Raw genomic sequence first — 19448 nt, forward strand, 5'->3', positions numbered from 1 at the left:
TTTTTTCTTTGCTAGATAATTTTTTCTCATCCACTTGCTGACTTTAGCATTGGAGTGGTCACGCCGGACATTCCTCCGACGCCTATTCACGCGGTTATCTTCATGTTTGCAGGTCAATACTTGTTTTTCTGGGAAGAAGAAACCTTTGGTTTGGACAACCCGACCCGGTAAAATTGTATACGCATCTCACACTCATTTTCACCTGACCTCAACAGGATATATTTTTCATTAAATACAAGTACATTTACGAAACGGACCCAAAAGAAAACACAAAAAAAAATTGTCAAATCATTGTTGTTTAGCAACACCCGAAAAAATTTCACAGATTTACAATAAAATAAAATAGAAGGTCGACAGCAATAGTAAAACACTTTTAAAACATGGGACGGAAAAAAAAAAGTAAGATGACACAAAACAATACTAATAGTAATCTAGCTACTCTGAGAATTAATTTTTATCATATTTTATATAATTTTAATTATTATTTGATTTTTTTACTCCTAACTCCTAGTCTCCTACGAAATTATATTTGATTTGAGTGATGGTTGTGGCGCATGGGTTGTAGGATGCAAAGAATTAGATCAGCTGCAGTTCATGAGTCGTGGCGAATGCGTGGCAACTTGCCAGTACGTGTGTCCCAAAGGGGAGTCTAGATTCCACGCATGTTTTTCTTTTACTCGGAGTAGTTTTGAATTTGATTTTCATATTATATTTATTTATAAGATGTATCCAGACTGTTGAATGAATGTGCATCGTCGTTCAATCAAACATTATTATTAGAGTTGAAAATGGACGTCTATTTATATATATATAATATATAATCAGTGTGAATTGAGTGAGTTAGGTCGGGACAATCCATCGAATAGGATAAGAGTTTTGTTTGGGAAAATGAGCAAGAGATATATCTTGTGACGAAAGTATATCTTTGAACAATATGGTTGTGACCGTGTCCTGCAAACAAGAAGATGAACTCGTGAATGAGCGCCGTGTGCACATGTATTTAATGTAGAATGAATATGATATTTATATGAAAGAAGATGGTAATGACCTCGTTTTCAGTGGCCACCTACCACTTATAGCCATGTCACATCAATTTTCTGTCTTTTTCCTCACGTCAAATTAGTATGATTTTGTCAAGTACGCTTATCGAGGTAATATTTTACATGTTCTCGCTTTCAAGTGCGACACTACTATCGAGGCTTTCCGAATAATGAGTCATCAGCCGGGGATTTGCCCAAGAGCTTGGGTCTCTGGTTGTCTGGGTGGATGTTTTTCCGGATACTTACTTGCTTTGCAACTCATGAGCTTTTTTCGCCATCCTACCATGATTCGGACTTGTCATTTAATGTTTCGGGTCATCCATGATTTGGGCTCTTCCAAGAATATCAATAATATATTTATTTATTTATTAGAGTTGAAAATGGACGTGTGTATATATATATATATATAAATTAAACAACAAAAATTGGTGTGACATCTCAATCTTCTGCAACACAAAAAATATCTTCTTGGTATAGTTCCATCAAACGATAATCACACAACCTTAAAATAGTAATACTAATAAGTTCACAAACATGATAAGAATACCTTACATCGATCCCAACCAATTTCTATAATTTATTTAAATTATATATATATATATTTACGTATATATTTTTAAAAAAAACTACTAATTATTTGTTCAATGAACACACTGGAAACCTACTATCCCGGTTCAGATTGCAAACCCTTGCAACCAACGTTAAATAGTCAAAGGAAACCATACTAAAAGTGCAGTACATTAGTAGTACCTCCCATCTCCTTGTACTTTGACACACCTCTCTCTCTCTCTCTCCGAGCATATAGATACATATGCACGGATATATATCTGTGAAGCTAATTAATTGAAGATATTTGATTACAAGATGGATCTCCGTTGATAATTACAAGACAGAATTGTATGAGATTCAGCTCTTCATAATTTTCTCGACAGAGTTGAGGAGAAATTATATCAAGGAAGGAAGAAGCATGTTCGATCTCAATCTCAGCATAGATAACAGCAATGTAAAGGAAAAACTTGCAAGAGGATCAGCTGCACGCTCGACGATTTCTTCAGAAGGAGAAACCAGCTCCAGCAACGGCGAAGCGTGCTGCTCACGTGCCTCCCCTGGCTCAGGCGCCGAAACCACAGCCTTGACTTTCAGTTTCGACATCCTAAACAACGGAGAAGGCATCAGAGACGATGACACGGCTGACAAGGATATTGATGATGATGATCGGGGGTTTTTGACTGGGTCAGGATTGGTGACTCGTGAGCTTTTTCCGGTGGGTGGGATCGGAGAGTTGAGATTAGAGGGGTGGCGCCACAGTGACGACACGGCAGATCTCCTCCGTCATCAACCGATTGTGCAAGAACAGAAGCAGCACGTACAACAGGTGAAAGCTAAGAAGAGCCGGAGGGGGCCCAGGTCCCGAAGCTCACAGTATAGAGGGGTTACTTTTTATCGGAGAACTGGAAGATGGGAATCCCATATTTGGTAATTACTCCTTTTAAATTATGTTGTCCTTAATTTCTTTGAATTACAATGGTATTTTTTTCCATGTTATGACGATTTCTTTTGGATGTAGGGACTGCGGGAAACAAGTTTACTTGGGTATGGATTATTTTATTTACATATATGTACAGAGCACTATTTGGATTCTGTCATTTTTTTCTTGTTTCCTATTTTGGTAAAAACAATCTTGATGGGGTTTGGTATTGATTTGTGTTAGGTGGATTTGACACTGCTCTAGCTGCTGCTAGGTAAATCAATGTTATTTATTTTTTGTTGTTTTCATGTAATAATGTACGTATGACACTTCGTTTATTGATAAATTTTGTCAATTTTTATTTCATCAGAGCATATGATAGAGCTGCGATTAAATTCCGGGGTGTCGATGCCGATATTAATTTTATCCTCGATGATTATGAAGACGATATGAAGCATGAGGTGAGAAATCGAACTATTCTATTCCACTAGGTTAATTGATTGAGTAGGTTTCACTTGAGATGGTCTCATGAGGATCGGAGAGGAGATTCAAGCTGTGAGACAGTGTTACATGAGTTTTTGTGTAAATGATTTGGAAATCGAAATCAAACCCCTTTTTAATTTTGAGTTTTTATTTTCCCTTAATCAACATTCACAAGATCAGTACTTGAGATGCAATTTAAGCACTCTAAAATGACGTCTTCAAATAATGTCATAGTGTATTAAATTATGATGATATTTATAAATATTGATATAGGTGAAGAATTTGTCAAAGGAAGAGTTTGTACACATTTTACGTCGACAAAGCACAGGGTTTTCCCGAGGGAGTTCTAAATACCGAGGAGTGACGCTACACAAGTGTGGTCGATGGGAAGCTCGGATGGGCCAATTACTAGGAAAGAAGTAAGTGAAAAATTATATTCACTTGCACACAAAATTTAGAACACAGATAGAAGGAATAATTGTGGTGATACCATGATCAGTTCATGCGCAACTTGAAAAATATATATTTTTGATTGTGGATCCGAAGGGTTTGTGTCGAGTCGTTTGCACGAATATATAGGCCTATGCGATATGTACTTTGTGTTTATTGTGGGAGTGATGGTTGAACTGCAGGTATATATATCTTGGACTATACGACACTGAAGTAGAGGCTGCAAGGTCGTTTAGTGATCATAAGAATCTGCTAAAATTTCTTGATTGATTTATTACATTGAAACATCCAAAATGAACTCAATAGGGTTTTATTCAAATTACATTCTCCCTTGTTAGGGCCTATGACAAGGCAGCCATCCAAAGTAACGGAAGGGATATAGTCACCAACTTTGAACCAAGCTCGTATGATATGGTACCAAAACCCTGTCAAGAAGGTGATGACTTCACTTTTTCTATTGCGAAATTTCCATGCAAAATTAGGACCAAATTTTGGACCAAACATAGGAAATGAATGTGGAATTTGTGAATTCTATTGCATGTGGTTCAATTGCCCTGTGTTGATGCTTTCGTGCAACATAAATGCAGGTGGCCAACACGATCTTGATTTGAATTTAGGGATGTCAACATCTTCTTCGAAGGAGAGTGGAAATTTGGGTTCATTTGAATTCCGTCACAGCTCAGTGGCGAATCCACTTCTCAATGGAGTTCCAGTAACTATGGAGCATCCCATTATGTGGAATGCTGTAAATCCTAAATCTATTCCAAATTACAAGGTAAATCAAACACAGCCATCTTCTATTTCTCTATTGCTGCTAAACTTTCCATCTCCTCGTTTGGAAAGCAGACATTTTATGTTTTATATGTAATTCTTCTAACCACGTCGCTGTCGCTGCACGCATACCTTTGGTCCTTTAAAAATGAAGGTCTGCTCCTAGATGTATGGATTTGGTTGCCAGTAATTTCATTTTTGTAACGAAGATGAGATGCGAAATACAACACAAGATCAAAATCTTTTTATTTCTCATGCTATTTGAAATACGTGATATAGATGTGTACCTTTTTATGTTTGACAGCGTCAAGTTTTATGAATACAGCCGACTTTGCAGGAGACAGTAGCTGGACAAGGAGTCGAATTCAACCTGCAAGGGCTAGCAAATCAGGCATGGCAAGTCCACGAGAAAAGTAGAACCCTCCCGATATCAACTTCGTCTAGCACTGCAGCATCATCAGGATTCCCATCATTGACTGCTACTTTGTGTCCAACAGCACTCAATTTCTCCACCTCGTATCCTAATATATCTACACATACTTCTCAGAATTATTCTCATATTAGGCCATTTTTGCCACCACCTTAGTGAGTTTCTTGGTTAACGGTGGATCCAATGTACATAGGTTTAGGACTCCCTTTGTGCCATTTTTTTAAGTGGTCATGAAGGTTCTGTTTCCACAGTGTATGTGTGAGTTGAGAGTGAGTGTTGTGTGTATCAGAATATAGGTGTTGTGCGTAGGTGTTGTAACACCCACGACAACATGCAGCGGAAATTATGATTTTAACACACCTACACGTAGCTGGAATAATAATAATAATACGAGATACGAGATTTAAATTATGCACAAGTATAAAATACTTGTGCGGTGCCTCAGGGCAAAATAATTCACTAGAAAAACTTGTAAGTTTACAAAAACCAATACTAGTGAAAGAATAAAACAACTTCCTTATTAAGGCGAGTAACAAATTGCATCCTAAACCTCTAACAAACCGTATAACCAAAATACATAGGATGCATCAACTGAGAAGTGAAAAAAATCTTCAAAACTCCACACACTAATCAACACGGTGATTAGGTGTTGTCTTCGGATGCCGGCAGCACTTCACAGCAACAAGTTATCAATCACGAGATGGCTTCAATCAGAAAACTTTTTCTTCGTACAAATGCATCTCTGTCTCTCCGAAAGTTTTTGCTCTGTATCGTCACTCTCTCAACCTTTCGTTTCTTCTCCTTTGAGTCCTATTTAACATAGAAAAACCAATTTCATTAAGAAACAAACTCTTTTTAAAACAAGGATAATATCTTAAAACAAGGATAATATCTTAAAGATATTGTGATATCATATTTTAAAGATATTATGATATCATATCTTAAAGATATTACGAGTCATATCAAAATATAGTCTTATATCACATATTGAATTTATAAGAGATCATATCATCAGTTTCGAGATTATCCTCATGTCTAGAAAGGTAAAATATTAAAGATTAAAAAGAAAAATATATCAAGAAATAAAATTACGGGAAACCAACTTTGTTGTTTTACTGGTATTTTGGAGGAATCTGCTCTTTTGGAGATTTCAACCATTGACGTGGTTTGTTGGATGTAAAAGCAAAGAGTCGCGCTGCAGTTCTCGAAGTTATCAAAGTTTTACGAAAATACTCGTCGGGAACGAAATATTTGGAATATATATGTGATTGTCTACGCCAATACAATGCCATACATATTATTCATTACGTGGGAATGAAATACATTTTTTGATACCTGCCGTGTGAATATTGCAAACATTCCATGCTACCTATATACATGAATATTGTACTGCCGTTTTAAGTTCTAATTCTGTTATTTTACTCCTATATTTCTTAATGCATTGGATTTTGACTGATATGGCAGCGTTCAATAGCCCTTGATCATCTTTTTTCCTTAAAAAAATAAAATTGCAAGAACTGTTGCATTTTTTTCCTACTTATTAGGTTTTATGACGTCCGAGTCCGGGGTAGTCGACATCAGAGTTGTTTAGTAATTACATAATCGTCAAACAACAAGTCTCGTAGTATAGTATAAATCAAAATCAGCTAATTTCATAAATACCACAAAATATAAACTCTGAAAACGATAAAAATATGTAGAAGCGTTTACAACTTGAATTAAAACTTAAATAAACGAAAATTAAAATAAACTTCTTGACCTCTTTTATTATCAGACTCAAAACTGGTCTTTTTCATGTTTCTCGATTTCCTCTTCTGATGTATCTGAGGAGGGTAGAGTAAAGAGTAAGTGATATGGTCGTCGCTCAGTAAGTAGAAGTCGTTCGAGCTAATACATACCAAATACACATGATTTTCAAAATAACATATCATACCTAACATATTTCGTTTAACGTATATTATAAGCATAAATGTAAGCATAGCTTGGCCTAGGAACCGAGGTTCCTCTAATTTTCATGGTTTACTGATATCAGTCCTTAATTTTACTTCTCTAAGAGGACGAGACCATATATCGGTTACAATCCCATCGTGTAAGGGTCATAAACTTATTGTATTTTAGATTCTTATTCATATCCACTTAAATCCTCATAGTGCCAAACAAAGGATAATTATATCATAAGAAAAAGAAGAAGAATAATAATGTTCAACCTGAAACTTTCGAAAACGAAACAAGGCATAACCAAAATTATACTCTAAAATAAGCTCATTTACCTTAGTATTGCTTCAATAATCCGAAACCACAGAAGAATCTCGCAAACGATACTTAGAAAACATAGCCACTCTAAGGCCAAAAAACCGGTCGTATTGCAAAATTATTTGCGGCTTATTGCACTGTTAGATTGGACTTAAACTGGACACTACGTTCAAAGTAAGTCAAATAAATTGTGAACGGTGGAGGGGTATGAAAGTCGTGTTATCCTGATTATGGACGAAAAACCATATGTATATTATTATTTCCTGTAATTTGAACAGTTTTCTTGTGAATACTATATACGAGAAAATAATCGTTGGATTTGGCTGAATTTTGGATATGAGGTTTATAACATATGATAGTGTGTATTCTGAACTGTGGATATCAGACTTGGACGGAACTTGGTCTTAATGTAACACTCGAAAAATGGACAAAACTTCACCTTGAAAATCTTCGAAAATGATGTAGTACTTGGGGTGAGGATTTTCAAAATATATAATGAATTTGAAAATGTAATTTTTGAGAATAGAATTGAGATATTTATAGGTGGTGAGGTAAAAATATTATCATAATTCGGTTAATATTTCTTCAGTAATTTTGAGATAATTTTTCCATACATATTACTTTACCAAATTTTGAAAACTTGGTCCTCAAGTATATGCAATTTTCGAAATTTATATTGGTATAGATAGTTGAATGTAGACTGTTTTATTGTATATGTTAATGACGTACCTAGACTGCATTGAATTTATTAGCTTTCTCGTTGAGCAAAAGTTGTTTTGCATGTAATATTTTATTCCAAATTTGATTGATATCCTATATTTAAATTTCAAAATTCTTGAATATATTGTACTGGATTTTGAATTTAATATATTTATTAAAATTCAAATACCATGTATTATGTAATATTTTCGAATTTATTATTTTTACAACAATACCATATTTCGAAAATGCATTCTTATACATGTCTATATCTAAATAAACAATTACATACCAAAAAATAGTGGTTCTCACATCTTTCTGTCGTTATTGGAAGTTTTATCATCGAATTTATAAGGAGTAATTTTTTATCCAACCTTGGTCGATAATTTTTTTAAAAAAACTAATCTACTGTAGTATATTTCAAATACATTTGGGAAGGTCATATTTTTTAAAAAAAAATTGTTTGACTGGATCAAAATTTCTCGATTTATTTAATTTTTTTATTATTAGGTATTATATTTAGCATAATACTACCTTGCTTTGAATAATATTTTGTTATGGACAAACATCACTTAAATATTTTTGGCTTACGATGTGTTTTTAGCAAATAATTAAACTGAGTTAATGAATTTTATTTAAATCAATTTCATAACTTAATATGATTCAAAAAAATACACATGAAATGAAATTTTGAATATTTTACAAAAATCATATGAATATGTTATCATCCAATTTTATAATTGTATATTTTCCTCACCTTAATCATTACATTAGCCTCCAAATGACAATATACAATTATTCATCACTTTGCTTCTTTCTATCTTTCTACTATATTTATTTATTAATATTTTTTAGAAAAATCTCTGCTATACTCAGCTCTCGAATAGCTTATTGTTTATGAATATGGTTATAACACTAAAATAATTCTAATCTATGTATAAAAATATCAAACAACAAAGATAAACATAGATCAAGAAACAATTAAGAAAATAGTAATTAACGATCTTGGTAATTTCATATAACCCGTAACGGACCACATGCGGCATCAGGTGCTTTTCTCCTGTGGCTCGAGAGACATGATCCTCTTCATTAAGTGGGTAAAGAACTCATAAATCTTGTTGCTCAGCCATTCGCAAGGGGTGATTATTGGCGACATCACCAAGAATTTATATATATCACATTACATAGGCCGTCTCGTTTGAGAGTAGGTCTCTTGTGAGATGGTCTCACGAATCTTTATATGTGAGACGAGTCAATCCTACCGATATTTACAATAAAAATTAATACTCTTAGCATAAAAAATAATACTTTTTCATGGATGACCCAAATAAAAGATCTGTCTCATAAAATACAACTCGTGAAACCGTCTCATACACAAGTTTTTGTCCTCTTCGTTTGATATGCTCTATCGACTAACTCGTTTTAATTTAATGTATGCTCGTCGTTTGAGTTCCTCGATGTTTTTGAATTTTGATTGAGTAAGCAATTAATGTATGCATTCCTCCAATCCAATTACATATTTACTTGGAAGGAACAATATTTAATTTAATAAAAATACCATAATAAAATATAATAATTAACATAATGCACAAGAATGACAAATATATCCATAGTACCACCAACATACACATATGCTACAAAGACATTTTAGTAACAAATAATTGAGAAGTAATAGATTAGATTAGATGGACACTATTGAGAATTTAAATATCTCAAAGGCGGAAAAGTATCTACACAATTCAAAATTTTATTAATGCCTTTATATAATTAGAATTAGAATTAGATTAGATAGATTTTGTTAGATATATATAGGGTAAAAATTTATGTGAGACGGTCTCACGTATCATATTTTGTGAGACAGATATCTTATTTGGGTCATTCATGAAAAAAATATTATTTTTTATGCTAAGAGTATTATCTTTTATTATGATTCGGTAGAGTTGATTCATCTCAGATAAAGATTCGTGAGATCATCTCATAAAAGTCCTACTCTATATATATATATAATAATAAAAGTGACGTGCATCTCAACGTACATCTCACGTGAGTACACAAACTATTTAGAAGTTATCGATCATATTAGTTATAAAATATTTATAATCAATTTCTCTTCGATTTATTTCATTAAATCTAATTTAAAGTCAAATTCCTTAATATTGTATGAAACAAATGTTAAATAATGTGAAGCGTATAAATAATATAAAGTCAAAACCAAAAACTCATCTTTAAATTTATTTTTTTACGTTTATGCTCTAATGAATTTTTTTATGTTTAAATATATAACCCTAAATCTTCATTTAGTCTATGCTCATTCGATTATAATTGAAAGGAGAAATATTATCAATTTACAATTGAAAAACTAATAAAAAAAATCTCAGTTATATAACTACTATCAAAAGTAATACAACTCAATAAAGACCGTAAGATCGAACAGTTGCAGTTTTACCAAAAGTTACAGTTGATGATAGTGTGCAACTCAAATCTTTTTAAATCGCACAGTCCTCTAAGCGTCATGGTTTGAATACTCTACTCAACAAAAACAATTATTGCACATCAACAATCTATCTCCCAATAATTGATGAGAGTCAAACTCATGACATTGTCTCTGATACTAATTGTAAGACCGAATATTTGTCATTTTACCAAAAGTTATAGCTGGTGGTAATGGTGCAACTCAAATCTTTTAAACCGCACAACATCACAAAAGTCATGGTTTGATCGTTCTATCCAACTGAGACAATTATTACACCTCAACTATATCATATACCAAGTGAATACACAAGAATTATATTATTTTATTATTGATATTTTGTTATCATTTAGTAGTATTAATTATAATAAAATTGATTAAGTTACACAATAAAGTAACTGTACTCTCTCAAAATTGAACATAATTAATAAAAAAAAATAAGTTTTAGAGCTCAAAACCAATGAACAAATAATAATACTCTCAAACAAATATTTAATTATGAATGAAAAACTTTATTCTATATTAATTTTTTATAAATTAAATTCTAATTATTTTTAATTTTTTAATTGAAAATATTTTGTTTTTCTCTTTTCAAAATCAATTTATTTACAAAAATATTTCCTTAGTTTGTAATGCAACTGTGTATATACTTTGTAGGAAATAAGAAGCCTTTTTTTAATCAAACTAAAATATTAAGATAATAATGATGATCACTAAGATAAATTAATAATGTGTGTGTGTGTGTGTGTATATATTAGGAATTAAAAAATATCAAGTACAATAAAATAAAAATACAACTGATATTTTTATTCATACTTTTACAACTGATATAATTGTTGAATTCTTCTAAAAAAAAGTTGTTTTTTGCATCTTCTAAAAATACAATTAAAAAGATATTAGATATAGGCAGCACAGGCATTGTTTATGTTGAAGACAGAGTGACTTGGGCTTGGGGATTTAGCAAAAAAATGTAGAAATAATTTTACTCATAAAACTTAAAAATACATTTATTTCCTTTCAAGAGACTTTGTTGCTCTAAATTTTTTTATTTAATTGATGATATGTCATCATTGATAAATATAATTATTTGTTTAAATACCATTTTACTCATGAATATTATTCTACAATCATTTAGATGCATTTTTTATAAATTCTAAAATGGAATTCAACAGAAAATTCAAATTTGAGTAAAGTTTTTTTATTAAACTTTAATTGAATAAAAACTTTACAAGAAATCAATAATATATTTATAATTTTAGTTAACAAAATTAAATAAATTTGGCATCTTGCATTTTTTGGATTATATTTATTGTGATAAATTGAATTTTGAACCGATTATAATATTTTATTAAAAAAAATATTATTTCCAACAAAATTATAATTCTAAATGAATTACTTTACGAATCAATTATGTTTTTCTTTTATAAAAATTTGTTACATATAAAGAAATTATATACATTAAATCAATTATACTTCTTATATTTTGCAAAATGAACTAAAGGGACAATTTATTTTAAACGTAAAATTAATAGTTTTGTTTTATAGTTTCACGCTTCACGAATATACGCATGTGACAAAAATAAGTCATAGACATCCTATTTTGGGTTTTTGTGCGTGTCTGAATTGGTCATTTAAGAAAAAATAATAATAAAACAGAGGTACACCAGCAACAATAAACAGAACTCCCCCATTTTTGCTTTTGAAATATTTTTGTGTATTGTTTCAATAATTCATGCACCTTTTAGATTTAACCCAAATCACATAATGTAGTAGTACTCCCTGTTTCATATGAGTTAGATTTTTTTAAAAAAAGTATTTACAAGTGACTAATAATTGAATCCTGTATTAATTTGGATAAAATATTTTCGTAAAACGATGACGATTGTATAATAATTGTTATAGATGTTTATTGTTCACGTAAGTAAGTATGAACCGGAGCCTAACACATAATTTTTTACTCATTTCATTCGCGATGTCATTGCTTTTGAAAAACAATTTTTGACATGTTATCACCACCCTATATCTATATATATAACTAAAATATCGAGGCTGCTTATCATCAATATTTTTCATATAATTAACGTTTACATTATATAAGGATTATACGATAGAAGAAGCCACATATGGCTGCTCAACGAGCTGGGGGAAACAGTGCATTCACCGGAGATGGAGAAGCACCGTCGTCATCCACTGCCTATGGCCGCAAACGAGGCTGCCGGAGCACTACCCTCTTCATCCTAGGTTTCTTCTCTCACTTCAACATCTCCATATACGCAGAATTTTACGTCAAAAGTACTTATTTCGCCTCTCTAACTATATACGTATGTATATATATGTTGAAATAAACAGCTGCGTTGGCGGGATTAACACTGGCGGGATTAACACTGGCCGCAACCGGGTGGCTAAGCAACCTTATCGTGTTCTTGATCGAAAAATTCAACATAAAAAGCATCGATGCTGCCCAGATATCCAACGTGATCTCTGGGTCCACCTGTTTCTTTCCTGTAATCGCAGCCATTGTTGCTGATTCGTTTCTTGGTTGTTTCGCAGTCATTTGGATCTCTTCTCTCATCTCTGCGACGGTAATGCACCAATCTGATGTTAATTTGTATTACGATGGAATTTATGGAATACAAGAAACTACAGTGACCAAAAGAGGATTCTTTTGGGTAAAAAATACATATTACAGGTTTTAATCCTTATGGTGCTTACGGTGAAACTGGACGTCTTGCGACCCCAGCCATGCGAACGCACCACAAACATTTGCCCTACTCCAACAAAAACACAATATGCTGTACTTTATTCAGCCTTAGCTCTTCTATCAATTGGTGTCGGCGGAACACGCTTCACCATGGCATCAATGGGAGCTAACCAGTTTACCGAACCCAAGAATCAGGCTGTATATTTCAACCGTTACTTTTTCACTTTATATACATCTTCCCTTATAGGCAGCACAGGCATCGTTTATGTTGAAGACAAAGTGAGTTGGGCTTGGGGATTTAGCATTTGTGTCCTCGCAAATGTGTTTGGATTAGCCATGTTCTTGCTTGGAAGGCGGTATTATTATGAGGATAAGTCTGACGGGAGCCCATTCACGAGCCTGGCACGAGTTATTGTAGCAAGTATCAGGAAGAGGAAGACAGTGGCATCTTTAGAAACTAAAGATTATTACTATGGAGATGGACGAGCTGAAAGAATTGGGGGTGAAGCAACTTCCAACAGGTTCAGGTAAAACGAGATATTCTATTATATATATATATATATATATATATGATACCCGATGGATGTGCCTACTACCCCTGGTCCATCCCTAGTCCAAATAAAAAAAAGAAGACAGGTTCATCAAAGGCCCATGTATTCTTCTATAAATATCAGGTTTGAGCATATGATATGACATTCACTATATTGTTTTCAGCAGCATTCGGAGGGGCTACGTCGGGACACCCTCCCGGCCCCCTTCTAACGATCTTATTCGTGATTTCAAGCTCATGGCAATTTCGAAACCTATGTCTGGACTAGTGACACTTGCTGGAAGCATATCCTAAATTTTCCGTTAGTATCACAAATGTTGATGAAAAAATTCTAAGCTACAACGACGTTGTGTTGAGTTGATCTGATCTTGACATTCTAAGTGGTCCTTACTTTCTCAATGACCGCATCATTGAATTCTATTTCAGCTATCTCACATCCTGTTACCCATTTGAAGATGTCCTTCTTGTTCCGCCTTCTATCACTTTCTGGATAAAAAAATGGCCAGACATTGCAAGCCTCAAAGATTTAGTAGAACCCCTTTATTTTTCTCGAAAGAAGCTGATAATCTTCGCCATCAATGATAATGCTGATGTGACCATTGCTGAAGGTGGAAGTCCTTGGAGCTTGCTTTCATTCGAGAGAAACGAGAACATTTTCGTACATCATGATGATACCAGCGGAGGCATCAACAACATGCACGCCAATATGGTTTTTAGAGCAGTACTAATCTATTGTATGTCATCTTCTGCTAGGTATGTCGATTGCTCCCATACACCTAAGCAAGCAAATGGTTATGATTGTGCCCTATATGTTACAGCCATTGCAAGAGAAATCTGTCGTTGGTATGGGAGTGATGGACTACCTAAGAATGTGAAGGATTTGTGGTTCTCTGCTGTTAAGGAGCAGATTACGCCTTTTCTTGTTTCTAAGATGCGCAATTTTGAGGTGTGCACGTGGTTACTGACCATGCGAGCTCGATCGAATAGTTATAAGCACTGTAATTGTATTAGATTTGTATTCTTTTTGTCGTATGAGAAGTTCAAATTACCAAAGTGTTATAAAAGGTTTCAACAAATGAATTGTGATAATATACCATTTACGATTATGGTATTTATATTATAATTTGTTTATTATTTTGGTAATTTAAATTATAAAATGTAGTGTAAAAAAGATTTTGAATTTTGAGCTGCTAGACCCTCATCTGAATTTGATTTGTGCTTGCTCAACTTACTTAGCTCATGAGAAGCTCAACTTACTTGCATTTCGAATCCGTCGACATGTTAAACCCTTTTACGTGCAGAGACAGAGCAACGTTACCAATGCTGCCTTTTATTCTAAAAACTTGTCGAATGCGTTGGTGACGAGCAGCACAAGTTTAGTTTCACTTGAGATTCTCTGTCGAAAATTTAAGCAGCCATCAGTTTTTTCGGAGTTTTCTTGCTCCACGTCTGGTGAAGAAATCAAGAACGGCCAAGCTAGTTATTAACGACGTCCTTACGGATTGTTCAATGATCCCTTTCTCGGCCTCTTGGCTAAGATCTAATGTAGTATCTTGTTTGTGAGTTTAACATATGAGATGTGAGTCAGCTTACATAAGATTAAACTTATTTACGGAAAGGAAGAGTCCATATCAACAGTAGCCTGCTGCTCGGGCTCTCCAGTGTCGCCCGTGTTCCACTACTGTCATGGGCGATGCGCCCACACCAAATTCCAGTGCCAAAATGGATTCCATGTCCTCGCATAAAGCATCTATTTTTATTGGTTGCTGTTGTAATAAGTCTACAGGCGTTGTGTTTCGAAATTCTAAATCCTTCTGTTAGAATTTCATATACAGCCATACAGGAACTAGCCTACTTAGATAAAAATGATGCAATCTTTTGATTTCATAAAGGGGCCTATGGTCATTCATCCCACCAGTCTGCTTCTATCGTGCATCGGTCATGTCAAACATGAAATAACTAAGCATTTCGTTTTCCAAAAATATATAACCGAAGAGGATTATTAGACCTTTAATATTAATTAACAGATGTTAACAAGAACAAAAAAGTGTGGTTTCCTGCTCAAGCCAAGATTAACCTAACCTATCACGATTAAAGGGAAAAAAATGTGAAAAAATGGGGTTTATTGCAAAATTTGCGTAACTTAAAAATATAAAGCTTGCTGATGAACTTCCCATGGATGCTAAGTGCTGCAACTGCCTGCTCTGCTGAAGCCTCAGTAGTTAATTCTGTTTGTATGAACCCATTTGGATATATTTATGCTTACAAGGTTATGGTTACTCATTGAAAGCTAGTTGTCTGCAGGGTAACTCCCAAGCACCCTCAAAAATGTTGCAAACTCCTGCAAAAAGTGTACTCTTGCTACGGCACTCGGAAAAAGAAAATATAATCATTTCATGCAGACCTTACAGTAGACCAAACAATACCTTTAGATGACCAAGGGCATTTTGTGCTTGGTTATCAGCCATGGATGCTTCGAAATCGATGTAGAAAAGATATGGGAAATATCTGTTGAGACATACAAATATTAGGGATATTTTAGCAAAGCATTTGAAAAGTTGAAAAATGCAAAAGGATGCCGGGAGCTTTGATAAGACTATACCGGTGACTGAAATAACATTGCCATTTCAACTGATTATCTAAAGATATAACTGTCAAATCATATATATATTCGATTTACACTAACTTTCCACTTTGCGGATAACTCCTGTGATGCTTAAAATGACACCAAACTAATGAAAGTATCGGTCAAGAATCAGCATTTGCCAGGTCACAAGAAAAACATGAGAATCAATCTACTTCTTGAAATAAATTCAGGCAGGTGCACATGATACAACAATATGATACAGTTAGATATGCATATAAAATATAATAAAAATCTATAGAGACTTCCATCTACAATAACAACCGAAATTTCTGCATTTACTTGGGAAATCCTATTGTATTATCATCAGTTGTCTGCAAAGCTTGTTTCTGCAGCGGACGGCTTTCAATCTACATCAGCAGTAAAAAAGAAAATTGTAACGGGACCATAGACAATAAATACCAGGATATATCCTTAACAAGAGTCGGTACAAGATATACTCACCTTGGTAAGGTTGATATCCCTCATAGCAAACACGGCAAGTGCTTTGAAAAGCATACCTGGACCTTCCTCAAGAGAGAAGACTATACTCGTCTGATAAATGATTGATATTGATAAATGACTTACCAGATGCACGGGGACTGGGGTGAAAATGTTGGGAAAATTACTCTTCCAAAGAAAATAGAATTAAAATTGAGTAATGAATTTACTTAGCAGCCACCAACAGTTGTACACCTAAGGAACACTAACCTTGAAAGGTTTATCCGTGCCTGGTATAATAGGTTCCCTAGCCAGCATAAGGAATCGAGTGACATTGTCAGAATCATCCTGAAAGTAAAAACAGGACGTGATAATATATATAATTTGTAAATAATGTTATGGCTTATGAGAACATATAAAAGTGATTGTATAAACCTAAATTAACTAATACACGAACCTGTATGTCTTGAGCGAGTACATTCAAACCATAGATCTGAGCAGCAGTCATGCTAGCAACTGCCCCGGCATCCTTGAGTTTATGGAAAGCAATGTACTGAATATTCAAAAAGAGATTATATATAAGACCAGTTATTAAAACTGAATGAGATGTACAGTTCTTGAATTCAGTCTCGCTGACACCTAAAATAACAGCCCGGAATTCAATAGATTGGCTTCGAATACCTGGATGAATCCTGTGTTTAAAACAAAGATTTTGGAGTGGAAAACACTAAAGAAAATATTTTCATTCATTCAGTTGAAAAAATAAATAAATAGTTTGTGTTTATGTGAATACATTGAGAGTTATTAGGTGTTTACTTTTTTATCTTATGTGTTATCATTTTGATCCGTTGGTATTTCTGCTTATTTTGCCAAAACCAAAAATCTGGTGACATCTGGTTTTCAATGCTATTTCTCTCATTCTGTAGAAAATCCATGAAAAGCAAAAAACTCTAACATGAGTGTTGGTAGAAGAAATATTGCATATAGTATATTTGATTCTATACAAGTTCCATTACCTTAGCTGCACCAGCAGTGTCATCCACAGCTTCTCTCACCAGTCCTAACTTAGTTAACGTGTTCTCACACTGTGCAAGTGCCTGAACCGCAAAGGTTACCTTGTGGATTGCATGCCTAAAGTGGAAAACAGTAATGGTTTTATTCAGAGTGAGGTACCTGTGGATGGCTAAGAACCCTCTTTAAATCTTCAACCGCGACACCATGATTTGCTAGCAAGCAATGCCTGACTGCAAGTTTCACTTCTCCGACAATATGCAATCTATGTCGAAGAAGAAGGTCATAGTTCCTGTGAATGCTACCACCCAAAGAATTTTCTATCGGCAATACCGCTCTATCAACGAGCCACCTTTCAACAGCCTGTAACATATTGGCCCAGATGAAAAAAAAAAAGAAAGAAACAGTGATGAACCACGTCTTCTTCATATATATCTACTCAAGACAATTTTACTTAGTAAATTTACTTTGAAAATGATCATGTAAGTGAAAAGGACTCCCACCAGTTCAACGGATCAACTTTTTGACCCTTTTCAACTTAATAACAAATTATACCGCTAAATGTATGATCTATGTCAAAAATTTCAAAGGGTGCCCACAAATGATTTTGTATTACCAAACTAACATATCCCCCAAAAACCACCCTCACTTTCTATCTGTGACCATGTAACACTGCCGAAGAATTATGTTTTAGATGGCAGCCTTCCATGAACACCACCAAAATTGAAAAAATGCCGAAGGGGAACCGCCGAGACAACAGCCATTTGCTGAATAATTCAACTAATACATGAATGATTCACACGCATCATAAAATACACCAAAATGCAACATATTTCTCACCTGAAAAGCAGTGTCAAATTGTTCGCAGGGAACTGCTTCACAATTTGGATATGCCTTCTCTGCTGCAGACTCGCTATATGCACCTCTAACCCCCTGTCACATTAAAATTCATTTAATTTAAAATACATGAATGGTGGAAAATGAAGGGGACGCATCAATAAAATCAAGATGCGACTACAAAAACACATCGAACGAGCAAGGATCGATGATGAGCGCGAGGGAACAGTAGTCATATGGCGGTGACACTTAAATTCCTAGAAAAATTGCACAAAAAACAATTAAAATGTTTTCAGATTTGGCAATAGGCCTCCCTTCCCCTGCACATTCATGTAAGTACGTGCTCCAGTGCAGAAGAATTAAAACCGCAATCTTTCCTAATAAACAAAAAGAAAAACCTGATAAGCAACACGGAGACGAGACCCTTCGGTTGCCACATTAGTCAATTGCGCGGACGTCAGAGGCCCTAAAATCCAAGAATTTCACAAATTTCATGAGATAATCCCATCAAGCAAAACAAAAACAAACAAAAAAAAAATCAAACAAGTTATACGCGGAAGCAAGGGAAGAGAATCTTTGGAATTAAATTCAAACGGGACGTCTTCAATGAGCTTTTGCAGCTCAATTGCTCCGTTTTTCTGATTACTTTCGTCACCGATGCTGCATGCTTGATGGCAGATTCTACGACGCCATCTAGGGAGACGAACGGAGATAGAAGGAGCCTGACAAGGGTTTCGGTTTTTGAATTGGAGAGGGTTGACAAGGGATCGGGACGCGGTGGCCGCCATCAAACTGAGATTTGAAGGTAACGAAGACGTGATGTGTTCCGATATTTATTTACATTAAATTCGAATCAAATTTCAAAGAAGTTTCCAAGTTCACATTCCGAAATTCTGGGTAAGTTGGTTAGGAAATTATACCCTTCCTTTTTTTTTTTATGGTAACGCTTGTAATTTTATTCAGAAAGCAATAAGTCTGTTACAAGATTCATCAACTAAAATGGAAAAACCCCATTTTTCCAAACAAAAAGAGTAGGGAAAGAAAGCGAAAAAAATACAAGTGAATGCGCAACCCGATTCACCGATCTGTCAATCTGTCTAAGATCGATATCAGTGCAGCTGTCCAATGAGTTCCTAATAATTTAATCAAATAATATTAAATAATTAACATAAAATTATTTTTAATTTAAAAGGTACGACGACAGTTTTATTATAAGGCATT

At 34.1% G+C, this 19448-nt stretch overlaps 2 protein-coding genes and 1 non-coding gene across 4 annotated transcripts; 2 read left to right on the forward strand and 1 right to left on the reverse strand.

Moving 5' to 3' along the window:
- Window positions 1-1731: 1731 nt before the first annotated feature.
- LOC142553481 (APETALA2-like protein 2) lies at window positions 1732-6098 on the forward strand. Of its 2 annotated transcripts, XM_075663761.1 has the most exons (10): window positions 1732-2516; window positions 2608-2633; window positions 2752-2782; window positions 2879-2969; window positions 3265-3410; window positions 3624-3668; window positions 3780-3877; window positions 4029-4216; window positions 4538-4866; window positions 5723-6098. In XM_075663761.1, exons 1-9 carry the CDS (start codon window positions 2008-2010, stop codon window positions 4796-4798), a joined length of 1395 nt encoding a protein of 464 aa, XP_075519876.1. In that variant the 5' UTR covers window positions 1732-2007; the 3' UTR covers window positions 4799-4866; window positions 5723-6098. The 2 variants fall into 2 exon arrangements, with proteins under 2 accessions (XP_075519876.1, XP_075519877.1); XM_075663762.1 differs by lacking the exon at window positions 3624-3668 and having other exon boundaries at window positions 1734-2516.
- Window positions 6099-14827: 8729 nt separating this feature from the next.
- On the forward strand, window positions 14828-15019 carry LOC142554865 (U2 spliceosomal RNA). The gene has a single exon (XR_012822231.1). It is a non-coding gene; the product is annotated as a U2 spliceosomal RNA (small nuclear RNA).
- A 282-nt stretch (window positions 15020-15301) lies between these two features.
- LOC142553482 (arogenate dehydratase 2-like) lies at window positions 15302-19124 on the reverse strand. The gene is made up of 11 exons (XM_075663763.1): window positions 18781-19124; window positions 18626-18693; window positions 18231-18323; window positions 17553-17753; window positions 17396-17476; window positions 16837-16932; window positions 16650-16727; window positions 16404-16493; window positions 16242-16309; window positions 15742-15823; window positions 15302-15656 (listed from the first exon to the last, which is right to left on the reverse strand). Exons 1-11 carry the CDS (start codon window positions 19013-19015, stop codon window positions 15606-15608), a joined length of 1143 nt encoding a protein of 380 aa, XP_075519878.1. The 5' UTR covers window positions 19016-19124; the 3' UTR covers window positions 15302-15605.
- Window positions 19125-19448: the final 324 nt, after the last annotated feature.

The sequence above is a fragment of the Primulina tabacum genome, chromosome 8 (genome assembly GCF_025594145.1).
Source record: "Primulina tabacum isolate GXHZ01 chromosome 8, ASM2559414v2, whole genome shotgun sequence".
In the NCBI taxonomy this organism is placed as follows: domain Eukaryota; kingdom Viridiplantae; phylum Streptophyta; class Magnoliopsida; order Lamiales; family Gesneriaceae; genus Primulina; species Primulina tabacum.